Below are 19,689 nucleotides of genomic sequence, written 5' to 3' on the forward strand. Positions count from 1 at the left end.
CAAGAAGCTAACTGTGTTTGAGCCTCTCCATCCTGCGAGTGTGTGTGTGTGTGTGTGTGTGTGTGTGTGTGTTGTGTGAGTGTGTGCGCGCGCGCGTATACACCGTGTGCAGGTAAGACTACGCTGCCATTTCCATTTCTGGTATTTAGGCCGAGTGTAAGAAGGGCCTGGAGGAGAGGGGCCAGCTGGAGGAGCATGTCAAGAAGCTGGTTCTGGAGAACCTATCCCTGGCCAAGGACAAGGACAACATCATCCAGAAGCTGCAGTGCTCCTATCATGAGCTGGCTTGGGATCAGAAGTCGCTGGTGCAAGAGATCGAGGAGCTCACGGCCGAGAAAGAGTCGGCCCTCGAGAAGCAGTTGCAGCTCGACAGCCTGTGCGTGGCCCTGAAGCTGGAGCGTGACGGCCTGGCTCAGAGGAACAGGGAGCTGCAGCGCGAGAAGGACCTGCTGCGCCAGGAGCAGGAGAAGCTGGGCGCCAGCCTGGAGGCGGCGCTGCAGGCCAAGGAGCTGCTGGGCACCGAGGCCAGCTGCCTGCGCACGCAGCTGGACGAGGCCACCAAGACCGTGCACAAGGCCGAGCTGGAGGCGCTGCAGCAGGAGCTCCAGGGGCTGGCGGCCAGCCAGGGCGCCCTCGAGGCGGCGCTGCAGGAGGCCCGGGACGCAGCCCGCAGCCTGGAGAAGACACACGCCAGCGTGCTGCAGGCCAAGGAGGCGCTCGATGCGGAGCGGCAGGAGGAGTGCCGGCGGCTGGCGGAGGACAGGCTCGCGGCACAGCAGGCCCTGGCGCAGGAGCGGGAGGCCCGCGCCCAGGAGACCCAGGCGGCCGCCCACGAGGCCAGCCAGCTGCGAGGCCGCCTGGGGCTGCTGGAGCAGGAGGCGGAGGAGCTGCGGACGCACGCACAGGGGCTGCAGGCCGAGCACCTGGACCTGCTGGAGGAGAAGGCGCGGTCAGACCAGAAGGTGGCCGAGATCCTGCGGGAGAAGGAGCAGCTGGCCGGCAGTTACTTCCTCCTCCAGAAGGAGGTCAGTCGGCTGGCCCAGACCAGCAGCCACGTCTCGGCCAACCTCCTGGAGGCCCAGAAGGACAAGATCAGGCTCACCTTCAAGATCAGAGAGCTCGAGACGCTGCAGTCTTTTACGGTAAAGTGGAGCAGGCCCGACCCCCGTTGGCCCCGGGCACCCCCTTTTAGCGGTTAAGAGGATTGCTCTTTGTCGGCACAAGGAGAGGTGCACCTCCACGGAACCCGTGTGTCACGGGCTGTTTGCTGCGGGCGCAGGGACAGCTCGTCACCACGTGCCTGGTGACCTCTAGGACAAGGCATAAGCTGTGAATAAAACCGAGAAAGGACAGTATGTTCATTTCCGGGGGGAGTTCTCATGGAAGATTGCACTGTGGCTCTTCAAGACGTAAGGGAAGGCATGAGAGAGGCACTAAGTTGTAAAGCAAAGCAGTGTCTTCCGGGGGAACTTTGAGCGGTTGCCCTGAGTCTGCTCACTTGGGACTCGGGGGGGCCCTGTGCCACCAGCAGTGTCCCCGGTGCAGGGCAGCCTGGACTCGAGGGTGCCTGGTGCCGGGCAGGTGTTCTCTCTTCCCAGCTGACTCAGGGTTTGCCGTTCTCCCACTCCCACACCGGTGCTCACTGCTCACATCTCCTCTCCTTCCCCCCTCCCACGCTTTCCACCCAGGCCTGCTTAGCTGTTCGCTCATGTCATTTTTATTCTGTGTGAGGAATGGAGGCTCTTGGGAGCCCTGGGCTGTTTCTGGGTGTCAGTCTTGCTGCTGAGCGGCTCAGACGTGAGTCCCCGTAGGATGAACCGGCGGCCAGCGGGGCCGGAGCCACTGTGGCAGGTGTGGGTGGTTTGTGGGGCGTTTCGCGCTGTGTTGTGCCACTGTCGCCAACCCCTCCCTGCCCCCCACCCCCCCAGCGTGGCTCAACGAGGTTTCTCTCTCCAGGCTGTGCAGACAGCGGAAGATGCCAGGCATTTTATGCAGCAACTGTCCCAGGAGAAGACAGAGACCCTGGCCTCCCTGGAGGACACCAGGAACACCAATGCAAACTTGCAGAATGAGGTGGGTGATGGTGGTGACCAGGGCGTGTAGGCCCGGCCTCAGCCTTGAGAGAAACTATATCCTGGGCCAGAGCGATAGCACAGCGGGGAGGGCGTTTGACTTACACATGCCAGACCCAGGTTCAATCCCCGGCATCCCATCTGGTCCCCTGAGCACCGCCAGGAGTAATTGGTCCCTGGTTCTGGCATGGGACAGGAGGGGAAGTGTACCCCTGCGTGACCCCTGTATGACCCCTGGGGAGGTGCTGTGCGGCGTGACCACACAGGATCTGGGGGACATGGGGCGCCCTGGCGAGACCACTGAACAGCTGACCACTCCCAGACTGCTCGGAGGAGCAAGGAGCCCGGCAGGGACTGGACGCCCCAGTTAGCTCGCCCAGAGCCTGGGCCGGGACAGGAAGAGAAGCCACATGTGTTGACATACGCAGCATTTCAAGGCTCTTTGATGACCGTGAGAAGGCGAGCCAGTGCCCTCTGACCTCACAGCCTCACTTTCCCGGGCTCGAGTGACTGCTGACGGCCTGGGCTGCTCCTCCCTCGCCAGGAGTGATCCCTGAGCACAGAGCCAGGGCATAGTCCCCACCCCACCAAGCAAACCAAACTGACTACCCACAAAGGTTATAGATAAGCGTGTATACATACACAGACATGTACATATGTATATATGCGTGTATGCTTCAAAAGAGTCGGGGAATATCTACCATTTAAGATATCCGAGAATGGGGCCGGAGCTATAGCACAGCAGGTAGGGTGTTTGCCTTGCACGTGGCCAAGCCAGGTTCCATCTCCGGCATCTCATATGGTCCCTGAGTGCAGAGCCAGGAGTCACTCCTGAGCAACGATGGGTTGTAACCCAAAAGCCCCCCCCCAAATGAATTGATTAATCACAATAAAAGAAGCCAAAAAGAAGGAAGCTGAGGAAGAAGGGGCGGTGCTCACCTGGCGCGCGTGAGAACCAGGGGCTGGGCACACGCTGCCGGAACCCCATCCCCACATGCTCCCAGCACAAGAGGTGATGCTTATGGAGTGAAAGGCCCCATGGACAAGGACACATCCCTTCAGTCAAGGGGTCACGTCCTTGCCAGAGCCGAGAAGCCAGACCCCTCCACTGCCCTTACTCCTGCTGCTCTCCCAGAACCTGGGCTTCGGGCTCCCATAAAATTGGCAAATCTTCACTTTGCCAGAGTCGAACACCACTTTGGAGGGCCTCCTTCCCATCAGGAAGGTCCGGTCGCCAACGGAAACGTCCACCAACATGTGGCTGTCCCGGCCACGTTGCGCATGCTCTGGGCGCAGAGCTGGGGGAGTCTGGTCCTCTGGGCCGCCTTCCTGCTTCTTGCTCCTGTCGAGGGAGACAGCTGGGTGGGGTCCTCTGGGGTGTGCACACTTGGCTGCAGACCCCAGTGCCCGCACCTACCATCAGCAGGCTCAGGTCTGGCCTGCGGCAGGAGTCAGCCTTGGGGCCTCCTTGATATCTCTCCTTCCCCAACCCCACTTCCATCCCACCCGGGTCTGCAGCACTTTATAGTTTGAATCCTCTCCTCTCCGAGGAAGGGGACCATCTGCGTCCCAGTGCCCTGAGGAGTTCCACACACCCTCACTTCCTCACTTCCTGCACTTCTGTACTTAAAAGCCGGAGGCCCTGAAGGGCACATGTGGGCTGAAGTGAACTTTGCATGTGGGCTCTGGAGGTGGACCCTGCATGGGATTGTTGGGAACTGAACATTTCCATGATTTGTTTTTTTTTTTGTTTGTTTGTTTTCTTCACCTGGAGGAAGAGAGATCTGTGTTTCTTGGCTCCAGTGTGGGAGGGCCTGGGCACTCTCAGAGACTCCTCATCAGAACTTGCCCCGAGGGAGAAAAAGAATCAGTCAGCTTTATGGTTTTCTTTCTACTTTCTTTGGGGGCCACACCTGGCGATACTCCGGGCTTCCTCCTGGCTCTGCACTCAGGAATCACTCCTGGCTGCTCTCCGCTGGCCCCTGTGGGATGCCAGGGATCAAACCTGGGTTGGCTGCGTGCGAGGCAAGCACCTTTCCTGCTGTGCTATCACTCAGACCCAAACCTGCCAGTTTTTAAATGAAACATGAATGTTTGTGCCTACAGTCATGCTTGCTTTTGCAAAGTGGGATTTTTCCCCCCCGTGGATTTTAAAGAAGTGAGTCTGTCTTTGTAGGACAGGGAAGGCCCTCTTGACTCCCTGCTCTGAGAGGAACCGAGGGGGCCCAGCATGTCCTCCTGGGGTCTTCCCTGGGGCACCCGGGAGCTTGCGCTCAGGAAGGGAGAGGGGAGCTCTGGCTGCCTCAAACCCTGGGGCGGGGACTGGAAGCGGGGCCCAGCCTCCTCTGTGGCGGGCTCCGATGGCTCCCGCAGATGGCTCACCGTCTCACGCTCTCCTTTAACACAGATTGATTTCCTGAATTCCGTGATTGTGGACCTCCAAAGAAAGAATCAGGACCTCAAGATGAAAGTGGAGATGATATCCGAGGTGGCTCTCGACGGGAATGGGAACGACCTCAACAATTACGACAACGATTTCGGCCCGGCCACCCCATTCTCTGCACTGTGCAGCAATCACTAGCACTTGAAGGATGACATAACAAGCTACTTGTGAAACACCTGAAATAACCAATTTACTGTCTTTACAAGGTTTACGTTTTTCACTGTGGTTTTAGATGAATGTATGATGAGAAATTCAACATTACTAATTTTGGATTTTCTTACCACAAAAAAATTGAATGAAGGACCTCAACAATCAGAAGTTTATCATCCAGTTTCAATCTATTTTTCTTTATTTGAATGTTTTCTAGTTATGTAAAAAGTGATAAATAATGTACCATCCAGGCTACATGTATAAGAACTTCTATAATTGTATGTATGATTTTGATGTATTTTCCTCTGGAGATTCTCAACTGTCTGACAAGTGAAAGATCTGTATCAATTGAAATTTTTAGTAATAACCATTATTGAAATTGTTTCACAAACTATGTAAAGCAGTATTTGAGCAAACAAGTGTCCTATATCTACTTTAATAAAATTATTTCTTTTTGCCAGTGATAACTGATTATGCTCAGGTTCATTTATAAAAGATTTTTGGCTAACAATCAAGAATTATAGAGTCAAATAAGTCAAACAGTTTCTACAATGGAATTCTGATACACCAATTTCTTTTTGTTTCTTTATGTTTGTGCCACACCTGGTGATGTCTTAGGGCTTATTCATGGCTCTGCACTCAGGAATCACTCCTGACAGTGCTTGGGCAGACTATATGGAATGTCAGGGATTGAAGCCAGATTGGCCAAAGCAAATGCCCTACCAGTTGCACTATTGCTCTGGGCCTGTAAACCATTTTCTTAAAAGCGTTTATCTTGGGCTAAAGAGATAGTGCAGTGAGTAGGGTACTTGCATGTGGCTGATCTGGGTTCAATGGCAGGAATCCCATCCAGTCATCTGTGCCCTGGCAGGAGCAATGTCTAAGTGCAGAGGCAAGAGTAAACCCTAAGAAGCACTGGGTTGGGGGTATGGTGCCACCAGCAGGTCAGTCTGTACCTGTGAGGCGAGTGCATCAGCAGCCTGATGGCGCCTTCAGACTTCCAGGTACCCCAAATTGCTGCCGTGCGTTTGGCCAGACCCCAAAAACTTGAGGCAGAGTTGACCAAGAAAGTAAACAGGTAAAAGATATGTGGGAGATACACCCACAAACCACCTCCAGTTCAGCTATATAATTGGAGACATGGCCTCTCTGGTTCCTGATTGAACTGCTTAACAGCCATGATCCCAGAGACTCAGAAACAAATCTCAAAACCCAATGGTTTTTGGCAGAGATGTGTCCAGTCCCTGCAGTAGGTTAGAGGCGCTGGGCCACCCCAGGTGGGAATAGATTTCGTGCCCTGGCCTGTTCTCCCTGGCAGCCCACTGGCCGCCATCCTCCAGAGGCCACTGGACAATCAGGTTTGGGCCCAAAGTGACGAGACACATAGAGCCTCATGGCATGGGGGTGGAGCTGGCCCTTTCCTCCCCAACGAGACCCCCAAGTTGTCACCCACAAACGGCCTCTCTGGCTTCTGATCAAGCTGTTTAACAGCCATGATCTCAGAGACTCAGAAACAAATCTCGAAACTCAGCAACTTTTGGCAGAAATATGTCCAGATCGCACAATAGGTTACTGTTGCCGGGCCACCCCACGGGGGAAAGGGTGCTGTCCCTCCGCCTGCTCCCCCTTGGGGGCTCTGTGGCTACCATCTGCCAGAGGCCATTGGACAGTCAGGTTTGGGCCCACAGTGACGAGACACGTAGGGCCTCACGGGATGGGGGTGGAGCTAGCCCTTTCCTAAACAAAAAGACCCCAAGTCGTCACCCACAAACGGCCTCTCTGGCTCCTGATTAAGGTGCTTAACGGCCATGATCCCAGAGACTCTGACACAAATCTTGGAATCCAGTGGCTTTTGGCAGAAATGCATCTGGACCCTGCAGTAGGTTACTGTCGCTGGGCTGTTCCAGGGAGGAAAGGGTGCTATCCCCTCCACCTGCTCCCCCTTGGTGGCTCGGTGGCCGCCATCCTCCAGAGGCCATTGGACAGTCAGGTTTGGGCCCTCAGTGATGAGACATGTGGGGCCTCACGGGATGGGGGTGGGACCAGCCCTTTCCTCCCCATCCCAGCAAGACCCCTAGTCACCGCCCACTAACGGCCTTTCTGGCTCCTGATCAATCTGCTTAACGGCCATGATCCCACAGACTCAGGAACAAATCCTGGAACCCAGCAGGTTTTGGGAAGAAATTCCTCCAGATTTAATTGTTAAAATTTTGGAATTTCAAAATCGCACAGCCACTACTACAACCACGCGACATCATATATTATTCATAACCAGGAATAGAAAACAAATTGTCTACTGTTGCCCTTTCAGCAGCTCTGAGTGTTGGGGTAAAATCCCAAATAATAATGGTGGGTCCAGTGTCAAAATATTGAATGTAATCAAAGTAGAGAGAGCGTAATGTGAAAATCATCTCTCCACAGGTAGGGGGAGGGTGGGGGATGGGGGTATACTGGGGTTTTTGGTGGTGGAGAATGGCACTGGTGAAGGTACGGGTCTTTCATTTTATAACCAAGATTTAAACCCAAAAGCTTTGTAACTGATCTCATGGTGATTCAAGAAATAAAATTATAAAAAATGAAAAAAAAAAAGAACCACTGGGTGAGGTTTAAAGGCATAAAAACCCAAAACAAATAAAACCTCTATTGCATTATTGCAAAGCTTCATAACCAATGTAGCCTAAAATGAATACCTTCAGTGATTCTCCATAGCTATTTGACAAGACGAAAATAAAGAAACACCATGCAGTACAGACACCATCAATCCATAAAGTCTGGGAAAGAAACTGGAAGTTGCTATATTATTAACTCAAAATTAACAGAACCAAAGATGCTTATAAGCACCAACTCCTTTACGTTTGCAGCACATGTGTCCTCAGGTTGATTTTTCTGGAAAAAAAACTTGAGCAAGAACGTTACTTTTAGCCTACATAATTGAATACCTGAAAGATAGCTCCATGACAGTTGGGCCCTAGAAAAGCAAGTCCCAGCCCATATTCTGCCCTGCAGCTGCGTCCTGTTGATAGCACCAAGGACCCCCATCTTCTTGTTGCCCCTGGAATTCACCAAATAAGGTCATGGGGCCAGAGAAGGCCTGATTGGCTGCCTGCGTGCAGCATCAAATGCCTTGTTACAAAGTGATTGACTGCCTGCGTGCAGCATCTAATGTGATAATTCGAATGTATTGGGTGATTTGTGCGCTGGCTTTTCTGAGACAGCGGAAAGTTGCCCTATAAAAAGCTCCCTCTGAAGAGTCTCGGGGCTCTCAGCCACTGACGGTTTGCGGTCATGCTGTGAGCCCGAGCATGCTCGAATAAACCTCTTGCTTTTGCATGGACTTGGTCTCTCAGAGTTTTCCTTGACAGGTGAGGCTGTCCTGAGCTCGGACCCTAACAAAGCAAACAGTCAGTTTGCAAAAGAAAAATTTCTATGTCTGCTTCTTTTCCTTCCTGCTTTTAAGTTCATGGAAATTTTGTTTTCCCACCAGAAGGAGGCGAAGGCCCTGCAGGTGGCCTCCAAGAAGCTCGCCAAGGAGAACGAGTGGCTGAGGACCAAGCTGGACCATGCCAACGAGGAGGAGAACGCGGATGTTATTGCCCTGTGGAAGTCCAAGCTGGAGACGGCCATCGCCCCACACCAACAGGCCATGGGCGAGTCGAAGGCGTCCGTGAGCCAGGGCGTGGGCGTCAAGGCGGCCGAGCTGGCCAAGCTCAAGATGCAGATCTAGAGGCTGCAGTTCGAGTCCCAGCAGGAGGTGGAGAGCCTGAAGGCCCAGTGGGCGGCCGAGCATGCAGCGCACGCCTCCGAGATGCAGACACTCAGGTCGCGGCTGGTCAGGATGGCCCAGGAGCAGAAGAACAGCCTGGAGGCCGCGCGGGCCAAGCTCGACCAGACCGAGGACCAGCACCTGGTGGAGATGGAGGACGCCCTGAACAAGCTGCAGGAGGCGGAGACGAAGGTAACGCACCTGGAGGGGTTGCGGGCCATGTGTAGTCAGCAAGCCCAGGCCTGGCCGACGCCACGGCACAGCTGGAGGCCACCCAGCAGAAGCTCTTGCAGCTCGATGGGCTCCGAAAGGCCAGTTCCGAGGTCAATTGGGAATGGAGAAGCTCAGGCAGCAGCTCCAGGTGGCTGAACGGCAGATTCAGGAGTTAGAGAATGCAAAGCGGGCCGAGAGCGGCAGGTTGGTACCTGGGAGCCCTCGCCCACTTCCAGGCTTGCTCCCTGCATGCTGTGTGTCAGTGTGCTCGCCGCCGTGTTCCGGCTTGGTGCTGACAGGTCTCCCGGTCACGTCCCGTGCGGTTCCCTCTGATGGGACTGAGAACGTGTAGGCACGATTCTGGGGCTGTCATTGGTCCCCAGCACCCGGATGCCGTGCTAGCCTTGGCCCCGGCTAATCGGGCCCATCTGGGGTCTTTTCTGAAACAGAGAACTCTTCACAAGGCCAGTGAGAAAACAAGATAGGAGCCCCCAGAGCAAACCTCTGCCCCCCCCCTTGGGTTCCCTGCATACTCGCCGAGTCCGCCCAGACCCTCAGGCTCGAGGCTGGCCGCGAGGGTATTTCCCTGACCTTGCTGACCACCTGCTCGTGTGACTGGCTTTGCCGTCTCCTCCCCGAGGCGCCTCAGTTTCCAGCTGGTGCTCAATGCCTCTGAACCTCTGAGCTCCATCAGGGCTAGTGATGTGGCCCATCTTGGTATTTCTCATTGCCCGCCCCTCCCTGCCTGCAGCACAAGCCCCCGCCCAGCCCTGCAGAGATTTCATCCCTTTCAGCCTCTAAGGGGTGCTTGGGCCAAGTCCGCCTTCCAGCATGGCCTCCTGCTGGCCACGGGCATGGACTCTCATGGTAGTGATCTCGATAGGCCCCACGGGTGACTTATGGGAAGCGGGGAGGAGAAAGACGGTCACTTTCTCCCCACCCGCCTCTGCCACCCGGGACCCAGGGTTACTGGGTACTTGTCTCGCCTCACAGAAAGGAATTTCAGGAGTAGACAAGCAGTGAAACAAATAGATTTTATTTGGAGGATGTTTGGAGAGGGAGAGAAAGGGATAAGCAGATAAGCGGGGGAAAGGAGAGTAAGAGAGAGAGTAACGCGTCCAGAGAGAACGCGGGCTTCTCCGAGGGTGGAGAGAGCCCCTCCACACATCCCAGCATTCGACACGAAAGCATGAAAGTACACATCTCAAGAGGGGAGATACGGGCGACACATGTGCTCAGGCACCACATGTGCTCAGCCACGTGGACGTAAGCACACATGGGCTCAGGCAGCATGTGCGCACCCTGCCTTTCTTCCAGGGTGGCCTTTATAGGGTTTCTCCAGCCTGTCCCCACGTGAAGCTTCTTCCTGGGTGAAAGTCCGGTTGCTAAGGAGATTACCAGGGAGGTCCAAAAAGAGGAATTTCATGGGGAGGCCTATATCCTGAGGGTCTGTGGATGGTCTTATCAGGCCTTTGTTTTCTGTATCCACAAGGTGGGTCATTCCAGGAATTCTTCTTCCATGAAAATTTGTTTCATTGCAAAGGCCTTTCCCTATCTATCTGCCTACATCAAATCCCCCCGAGAAATTCCACCCCCTTGAATCTTTAAGGGAGAATGGCAGAAGGTCCATCTTCTGGAGCTGCTTCATGCTGACAATGGGGCACTGGCCCTGCCTACACAAGGGGTGAAATCTCATGCTACTTCATCTTTTTAGTGGCCCTCAGCAATGAATTGGTTGGGTTCCTGAAGTTATCTGAAAGAAAAGATCAGATCGATTAGTCTGAGGAATATCACTTTGAAATGGTTAGACCCTGGAGGAGTAGAAGGTCCTTTCTGACCCAGTAAGGACAACGTTGTTTGCTGTCTTAAAAAACAAGAGTTAAAACAACAGAAACCAAAGCGACATAATGCCATACCCATATCTATCACTAAAATAATGGAAAGGAATAACTCTATCCGCAAGTTTGGTTGATAGAAAAATGACTTCCTGTGTTCAGATTTTTCTAATGGACACAGAAGCACCAAGCCATTCTCTGGTTTCCTCAGTACAGATAGGAAAAGCTTCTGCCCATACTCTGAAGCTCTCAATGAGAACCAACAGATATTGATACCTTGAACGTATGAGCATTTGATCATCTGCATAAGGTCAAGCTGCCGATCCTCCTCTAAGTTCCTTGATGCTGAACAGGTGTTAGGAGAGGAGGCTCAGGATTTCCTCTAGGTTCATTACTGGCACAGAAAGCACAGTTCTGAATTACTTCTACCTTACTTGCTGTTCAGTTCCTTCCCATGGAAGATGGTTTTCACTAGTGTTAAAGCATAACCCTTTAATAATATTCCACTGCATTGGTCCAGCAATGGACCAATTAGCAACTTTCCTTGTTGGTAAATCATCCATCAAGTTCCTTTTGGAAACCTCCAATGTCCATCCTTCCTCTTCTGCAGAGCATTCTGGCGTAGAGGAAATATTCTCTGTTGTTAATCCCATGATGCAACAAAAATTAAGAGCTGTTAACATCCTTGTTCTCTCCAAACGACTCTTCACAGAAAATGAGATGCAATACAAAAAGGATAGAAAGAAAATTCACAGTATTTTAGAACTAGATATTAATCCATTCTAATTGAACCAGTTTAGATGCCCTTTCTTGACACTTTGGCCAATTCACAGGCTGGGGAAAGCAATTAATTCTGTACTCTTGAGATGAGCCTCACCCTAGTAAAACTCTGGCTTCCAATGCTCTGATCAGACTAGTAACAGCATGTATAACATTGAGTTCCTTTATAGATTAGGCTGTTTACCTACAGACAGTAAACCAAGTTTTATCTAAATTTCCCAAAAGAGGGGGTACCTTTTAGATCAAGATTCAATACATTTCTTCAATCACCTCTGTAGAATTAGAATCTGGTTCTTACAAAAAACGAGTTACAGAAACATGGTTTTTTCTCCACCTTCATTTTAAAACTTTGCAAGATAGTTTAACAAACCTGGCTTGTTCTTTTGCATAAACGCAGTAAGATTAGAGAACTCTCCATTTGGGATATCCCATTATTTACTGAGAAGTCCTGGGGATCGGCTAAAGACAGGAGACACACCAATCGTGGCATTAATCTGATTTGGCACGTCAGAGCTACCCAGGCCTGGCCAGAAGATGTCTCACGATGAACTGGATGGATGGCCTCGAGCCTTCAGGTTGAGCTGGATGTAGTTTGGGCCTTTTTCCACAGAGATGTCCTGGCAGAAAGGAGTCCATCCCATCCCTTCTTCAGGGCTGGGAGAAATCCTGGTTTCCAGGTTTTTCCTTGACGCTGAGAGTAGGCCCAGACTGAGTTAGTCATTGCAGAGTCCTGGATTCCTCACTCTCCATAGCAGTGATGATTTCCAGTCTTCCCTTGAACTGGCCTGCCTGTAGGGTCACCCTGAGGTTTGTAGGGCACATGAAAAAGTACCTGTTAAATCCCTGCTCCTGTCATTTAGACAGATCCCCTGACTGTTCCCTGGAAGAGGGCTTTGGGGTCCCATAGTTGGTTTTTCCTGTCTGCATGCGGGGTAGACTCTATTGCAGAGAGGAAAGACTTATCTGGATTTATGCAAACCAACATAGTGTCATGAAACATCAAAAAAACATACTGAAGGTTTTGGGCCCTTCTGAGGACTGACTCTTGGCTCTGTGCTCAGGGATCACTCCTGGCAGTGCCAGGGGGCCGTGTATGATGTGAGACTGGAACAGGCAAGCACCCTCCATCCGTGCTATACTCTCTCTCTAGTGCCTCTTATATTTCATGTGAGTCTGAGGACCGTTGTTTCTCTCTACAGAGAGAAGGCTAAAGCCTTCAAGTAACACATCTATGCATATGTCTATCAGTATGTGCTAAATATATATGTCAACCTACCTGCTGTATGCATACACACAGGAAATATATAGTGGGCTAATTATTCATAGTTATAGGATAACAATAAACTTATTTTGTAAAGACTCATATAAACTTATATAAATGCTCATTTCCTGCTGTTTAAATTCTATGTTACATAAAGCGGAGCAAGGAAAACCTTCTAAAACTAATGGTACTGGAAAAGCTGGCAGTCACTGTCAAAATATGAACTCACCCCTTTCTAATGCCGTGCACAAAATAAAATCAATAGGAATTAAAGACCTGGATATCAGACCTGAATCCATAAGGTATAGAGAGGAAAAGATTAGCAGAAATCTCCGTTATATTGAAGTTAGCGGCATCCTCAATGAGGCAAGACCACTGGACACGCCAAACAAATAAAGAGGAACAATTGGGACTACATTCAATTCAGAACCTTGGGGCCAGAGCGGAGGGACAGGCCGCTTTCCTTGCACATGGCTGACCGGGGTTTGATCCCCAGCATCCTATATATTTCCCCGAGGAGTGCTAGGAGTAATCCCTGCACGCAGAGCCAGGAGTAGCCCCTGAGCATCGCCACGTGTGACCCAAAAAGCTACATACAACATACATACATTTAGAAGCTTCTGAACTGCAAAAGAAACAATGACCAGAATACAAAAATGGCCCACTGAAAATGCGTGATGAGAGTAGACTATAGACCGAACAAGATTGCCACTCAATGTCTCTTTTGCAAACCACGGCACTCACAATGAGAAAGATAACAAAACGTATGCCCTGCCACAGAGGTAGGGTGAGATGGGCGGATGGGGGAGGGATTGATACTGGGACTGGTGGTGGTGGAGAATGGGCACTGGTGGAGGGATGGGTATTCGATCATTGTATAACTGACACCCAAGCACAAAACTTTGTAAGTCTACAACTGTACCTCATGGTGTTTCACTAATAAAAATTTAAGAAAAATAAAATGGCCCAATGACAAGTGGAAACCATTCATCTGACTTAGGATCAATATCCAAGTTATATAAGGCACTGGTAGAACTTTACAAGAAAAAAGAAATCCAACCTCATCAAAAACTGGGGAGAAGAGATGAGCAGAAACTTCCTCAAAGAAGAAATACAACCAGCCAAAAGGCGTGTGAGAAAATGTTCAACATTGCTCATGATCAGGGAGATGCCACTCAAAACAAGATGTCATCTGATGCCAAGAGACTGGCACACATCCAGAAGAACGAGAGCAACCGGGCCTGGAACGACAGCACAGGTGAGGGCGTTAACCGTCCTGGGTTGAATCCCCTGCACAACCATGTGGTCCTCCGAGCACCGCCAGGAGTAATTCCTGAGTGTAGAGCCAGGAATAACCCCAGCACCACCAGGAGTAATAATTCCTGAGTGCAGATGGAGGTTATTCCTTGCATCTCCACGTGTAACCCTGAAAGTCAAAAAGAAGCAAACCAACCAGAACAAGCAGTGCTGCGCAGATGCGGGGAAAGGAAGCCTCGTGCACACTGCTGGGGCAATGTCAACTGGCCCGGGCTTTTAGGAAGACAACAGGGACCTTTCTCAATCAACTAGGAATTGCACTTCCATATGACCTAGCAGTAGCACTAGCGGGAATATATACTGGGGCCCAAAACCACAATGCAGAAAAGACTTCTACGCTCCTGTGTTCATTGCAGCACTAGTCACAGGAGCCAAAATGTGGAACCAACCCAAGTGCCCACGAGCTGATGAGTGGATCAAGGAACAGTGGAATACTACTCAGTCATAGGAAAGATGAAGTCATGTCACGTGCTACCACATCGGTGGCTCTGGAGACTTTCAGGCAAAGTGAAATGCATCAGAGGAAGAAGCACAGACATGAATGGTCTTCCTACCATGCAGGATATGAAGAAACACAGTCAGGGAATAACACAAGGCAGCCGAAACATAGAATAAGAAACAGTTTCCAGCAGGAAACTTGCTAGTTTTAGGAGCTGGGGGCAGAGCAGAACAGGCTACAGTAGGCCATTGGCGGGGGCAGCAGTAACTTGGAGCAGAATGGAGTGCTGAAAAGAGGCAGAAAGTGCCTCCATGAGAGACAGGCTCAGGACGGAAACTGGGGACACTGGTGGAGGCACATGAGCACTGGTGGGACTGGGATGGAATATCCTATGCCTGAAATTCAATCATGAGTAACTTTGCAATTCACGGTGACTGAGAAAGAAAGAAAGAAAGAAAGAAAGAAAGAAAGAAAGAAAGAAAGAGAGAGAAAGGAAGGAAGGAAGGAAGGAAGGAAGGAAGGAAGGAAGGAAGGAAGGAAGGAAGGAAAAGAAAGAAAGAAAGAGAGAGAGAGAAAGAAAGAAAGAGAGAAAGAAAGAAAGAAAGAAAGAAAGAAAGAAAGAAAGAAAGAGAAGGAAGGAAGAGAAGGAAGGAAGGAAGGAAGGAAGGAAGGAAGGAAGGAAGGAAGGAAGGAAGGAAGGAAGGAAGGGACACCGTCATTTTGGTTACAAAAGGATAAACCTTCTGTGAATACTAGACAAACAAATTCTCTACTATTGTGTGTGATTATACAGAAAAGCGTGTAGGGTAGGCAACCATCTCTGAAGCAATCGCCTTAAGGACACATGCCAGGAGCACCCAGTGCAGAGTCTGACGTGGGTTCCCAGTATTCTCGCAACCGTCAGGGACGTTATGAGAAGGTTCATGCGGATGCTGGGTGCGGTGGGGAAGAGCAGCCATCGACGGGGGTGCAGGGCAGAGGGTGCACCCATTCCCTTCCCCGCCAGCCCGCGCTGGGGAGGTACAACCCCTGGCACCGGAAGAACAGTCTAACTCTTCCCGGCTGCAGCCTCTTCCTGCTTTGCAGCCTGGACGCGGGGCGTTTTTAAGGTCATTTAATGCTTAGTTTCCTGCAGACCAGTCACGCAGCCCAACCTGCACCCCCAAATCCAAACGGCTGCTCAGTGGAACAGGAATATCTTGGCATTGATGGGAAGGGGGAGCCACTTGGCTGAAAGGCAGGCGCTGTTCCGGGCTCAGCGCCCCCGGTGGGCCCTAGCAGGAGGAAAAAGGCCCGCAGCATGGACAGCGGCCACGGAAGGCGCCTGCTGGTGGACACACAGACCGGTGTGTGGACACGGTGTTGGGGGGCAGTGAACGCGCCTGCGTGGGCATCCCCTCCAGGTGTGCGGGGGCGCACTGAGGTGGAGACAGCCGCCATCTGCCCCCTACCCGGGGGCACAGAGGTCCCGCACCATGAACACTGTGGCCACTGCCGGGTCGGACACCCCGAGAAAGCGCCCACAGCATCCACATCCATGGGTGCAGGACTGAAGGTGCAGACATGCCCACCCTAGCTGACTAGGCTCCAGAGCCTCGAAGGACTGGAGCCCCCAAACTCTCAGTACTCCGTGCTCAGGGCTGGGCTCAGCTGGCCCGGCCACGCTCGGTACTCAGTGCTCAGGGCTCAGGGTGGGCTCAGCTGGCCTGGCTGGCCCAGAATTTCTGGAATTGGGGTTGGGGCTCCCCTGCCTGAGACAGACATACAAGCCAAGGAGAGAGACCCCCTAGGATGGATGTGGGACCGTATCTAGTGCCTTTACAGCCCCATGCATGGATTTTTCCCACTGAAGACAAGTGATGGCCCAATAACTTTCTTGGCAAGACACGGTAAAATTGCTTCTGGTTTCTTGGCGTGTGCGGGTGGGTTTTCCTTCCTTTTTGGTGCTCGCATTCATTAAGCCGAGTCTTGGTTTCACAGGTATGCCAGTGGCTGGGCATTCTTCCTGGCTTTCCTGTTGAGTTTGCTGTGCTTGTGGGTGTGACAGTGTTGTCAGTGCTGGTGGTGGTATTTGTGTTGCTGGTGGTTGTGCTGTTGGTGTTAGTGTTGTGGGTATAATTTTCATTGTTGGTGGTGTCAAACCGGGCCAAGATCTCCCCAGAGCACTCACACAAAGACAAGTTGCGATACAATAAGCAAAGGGTTTTTATTAGCTAGCTCGGCTAGCTCAAGCTGGGGCCCTCATCGAGCTCACCAACACAGTGGCAGCCTTCTCAGAACGAGTGGCCCCGAGTCTCAAAACTGAAGGACTTTTATCCCATAGCATCATGTAACAGGGACTTTCCGCAGACTATCATTTCAGCCGCAGTATGAGGGGTTTCTCACTACTTGTACTTAGCTGATTGGGTATAAGTTGAGTTACATAGGGAAGCTTCCCTACCTGCACCTGATTGGTAACCCTTCGTTGACCTCACCCAGGCTATCTCGCTTCAGGGAAATCATGACTCAGTTCCAGGTATCTGTGCCCAATTCGCAGGAATTCCAGAACTGAAACCTACGCCCAGCTTTTTCTGGCTTCTGTAAGAGCCTGTCATGGCGCTGCCTTTGCTTCTCTGTCTCTCATTCCTCCCTTTTCTTTTATGCCCGTGGTTGAGCAGGGTCAATCTTGACCCCTACAATTGTTAGAGGGAAATACTTTTCTGAGTACCTTAAGCTGAATGGTACTGACACGTTCTTTCATAAACTCCATGCCACCAACTCATCCAGGAAACAGGGGCCCACAGTCAGGAACAGAAGCAGGAGCACTAGGGGTCCCATGAGGGCTGGGATCAGGGTGAGAAGTTGACCTTCCCAGCTCCCCTTCCGTAACAATATGCCTGTACCGGAGTCAATGAGATAGGAAGGGTACAAGCCAGAGGTTAGGCCATATGTGCAAACAAACCAACTCTTCTAGCTGACCCTTGGTACAATTGCTGGGAGTCTATCCTATACTTCTGGGTTACAATAGGCTCAGCAAGGGGAATCTTACAAGTTATAGGTCCCGAAACAAACACAAGTCCCAGGATGGGCCATAACTGGTACAGATCAAGGTGAAACTGTGCAGCCTCCGTCCTTCCTGAGTGTCATTGGCTATAATTCATAGTGGCAGAAAGTACCCAGTGCCAAAATTTGGGCTCATAGTGAGTTTGCTTCACAGCTGAGCAAACAGAAGCAGAGAATAACCCGTGCCACTCCCTAGGATCCCTTCAATCACTTTCTTCAGTTTTACCTTGGAGGGAGAGTCTCCAGTTGTCAGGACACACCACTGGCCGTTGTCGTCCTGTCTTCAAGGGGGGAGGCAGTTTTCACATGTGAAGCATGGACCCAGGTTTTGATTCTGTCCACCTTTAGAGTGAACAGCATGGTCAGGGTCATGGGGTAGGGACCTCTCCACTGAGGTTCAAGGATGGCAGTCTAATGTCACCGAACCTGGACCAGGTCTCCCAGTGAGTATAGGTGAGGAGTTACCGATGCCCCCTTCGCTTTGGTCATGCTCTCAAAGCCCCGTATGGAGTTGGACTTGGATGACCTCTAGGGCCTCTCATAAGCTGAGGAGAGAGTGACCCTGCATTTCAGGCTACACTTCCTCTTTTAGACTAAGTTGGAATGAATAGTGGCAGCTGACCAAGAAGAATTTCAAAGGGAGTGCAGTTCTTCCAGTAGGGGGCTCTCACACCCACAATATAGACAGGTAGGAATCCACCACCTCTATCCCCTAAGATTTCACCACCTGAAATCTTGAAAGGAAAAATGTTTGAAGATCTGACTTCTGGAGTTTCTTCCTGCTGACAAAGGGATGCTGACCCTGACTGCATAAGGGGTGAAACCTCATGATAACTTAGTTTTTAATGGGCCCCAGACAATGAATGAGTTGGGTTCCTGGAATCATCAACTTCTAAAAGAAAAAAGATCAGACAGATTAGGCTGAGGAATATTATTAGAGAGGATTAGACCTTGGAGGAGTAGAAGGTCTTCTCTGGCTTACTGAGGGCAAAATGGTTTCTTGTTTCAGAGGACATGAAAGTTAACAAACACAATAGTCACCAAAGCATAATGGCATACCCAGTCTTACAATAAAAATGAAAAGTAACAACTCCTTCACCCATGCATTTGGTTGATAGAAAATGACTTCCTGTGTCCAAATCTGTCTAAATTACATAGAAACACCAAGCCACCTCTCTGACTTTCTCAGTACAGATCAGAAAAGCTTCTGCCCATCCATGCAAGCTATTAATAAGAACCAATGGATATTTATACCTTAAACATTTGAGCATTTGATCCTTTGCATGAAGTCAAGCTGCCAGTTGTACCCTGGATAAGTCCCTGATGTTGAACAGGTGGTGTTAGGAGGATGTTAGACCCGAGATTTCCAAGATTTGTTGGTGTTGTTGGTGTTTGGAGGCCCAGCCATCAGGGACAAGGAGACGAGGCCATGTCAAGGGTCAGCCCTAGGGCCTGATGCATCTCCAACCGTTCGATCCACTCCCCGACTCTGCTTCCTGTTTTTAATCAAAGTAGCACTGTAGCACTGTCCTCCCGCTCATTGATTTGCTCGAGCGGGCACCAGTAATGTCTTCATTGTGCGCCTTGTCTGTTACTGTTTTTGACATATCGAATATGCCAGGGGGAGCTTGCCAGGCTCTGCCACATGGGCAAGATACTCTTGGTAGCTTGCTGGACTCTCTGAGAGAGGCCGGAGGAATAGAACCTGGGTTGGCCTCGTGCAAGGCAAATGTCCTACCCACTGTGCTATCGCTCCAGCCCGTTAATCAACGTAGTCTCTTCAAAATTAGGGAGACATTTATGTCTTTATATCATTTCTGATACAAGGGGCCTGAATATGTGGTGCTGCTCAAACCCTACAGTGCTAGGGATTACGGGGCTCTCCTGGCAGTGCTTGAGACTCCTGGGCTATACCCAGCCATGATGCCGGGAGAGAGTGTAGACCATGAAGTGCTAGTGATCAGACAGGAGTCAGCCACATAAAAGGCGTCCACACCTCAAGCATTGGATTATCTGACCCAATGATAATGGATTTTTATCTGTTCATACCTTATTCAAAAAAGCAGAGTATGTATATTAGATGATATATGTGAAAAATTTTTGTGTTCTTGTGTCCATTTTTTTATCACATCACAAATTATATTAGGGCAAAATATGTCACTGATAACAGAAATTCATAAAACAAGACAACTTTGACGTGGTCCTAACCAGACAAAATTTTGTAAAAATCTGCAAAGTAGAACCATTTATTAAAGGGATTATATAATGTATTCTGACATTTTATCTAAAGTATTTCACTTGATTTATTTATTTCGTCTGTAAAGTTGGTTAGAGGCTGCCTCAAAAGCCTCCATCCCTCTCGTAGAGCCCGGCA

General features: G+C 50.8%; 1 protein-coding gene across 1 annotated transcript in view; it reads left to right on the plus strand.

Annotated features, from left to right (window-relative positions):
* LOC130041054 (CAP-Gly domain-containing linker protein 1-like) overlaps positions 1-19,689 on the plus strand; it is a 166,430-nt gene that overhangs the window by 83,425 nt on the left and 63,316 nt on the right. The window contains 3 exon segments of the mRNA XM_056133076.1: positions 186-617; positions 651-1,142; positions 1,957-2,070. Coding sequence (XP_055989051.1) covers positions 186-617; positions 651-1,142; positions 1,957-2,070 — 1,038 coding nt within the window.

The sequence above is a fragment of the Sorex fumeus genome, unplaced genomic scaffold (genome assembly GCF_029834395.1).
Source record: "Sorex fumeus unplaced genomic scaffold, SorFum_2.1 ptg000096l, whole genome shotgun sequence".
NCBI lineage: Eukaryota > Metazoa > Chordata > Mammalia > Eulipotyphla > Soricidae > Sorex > Sorex fumeus.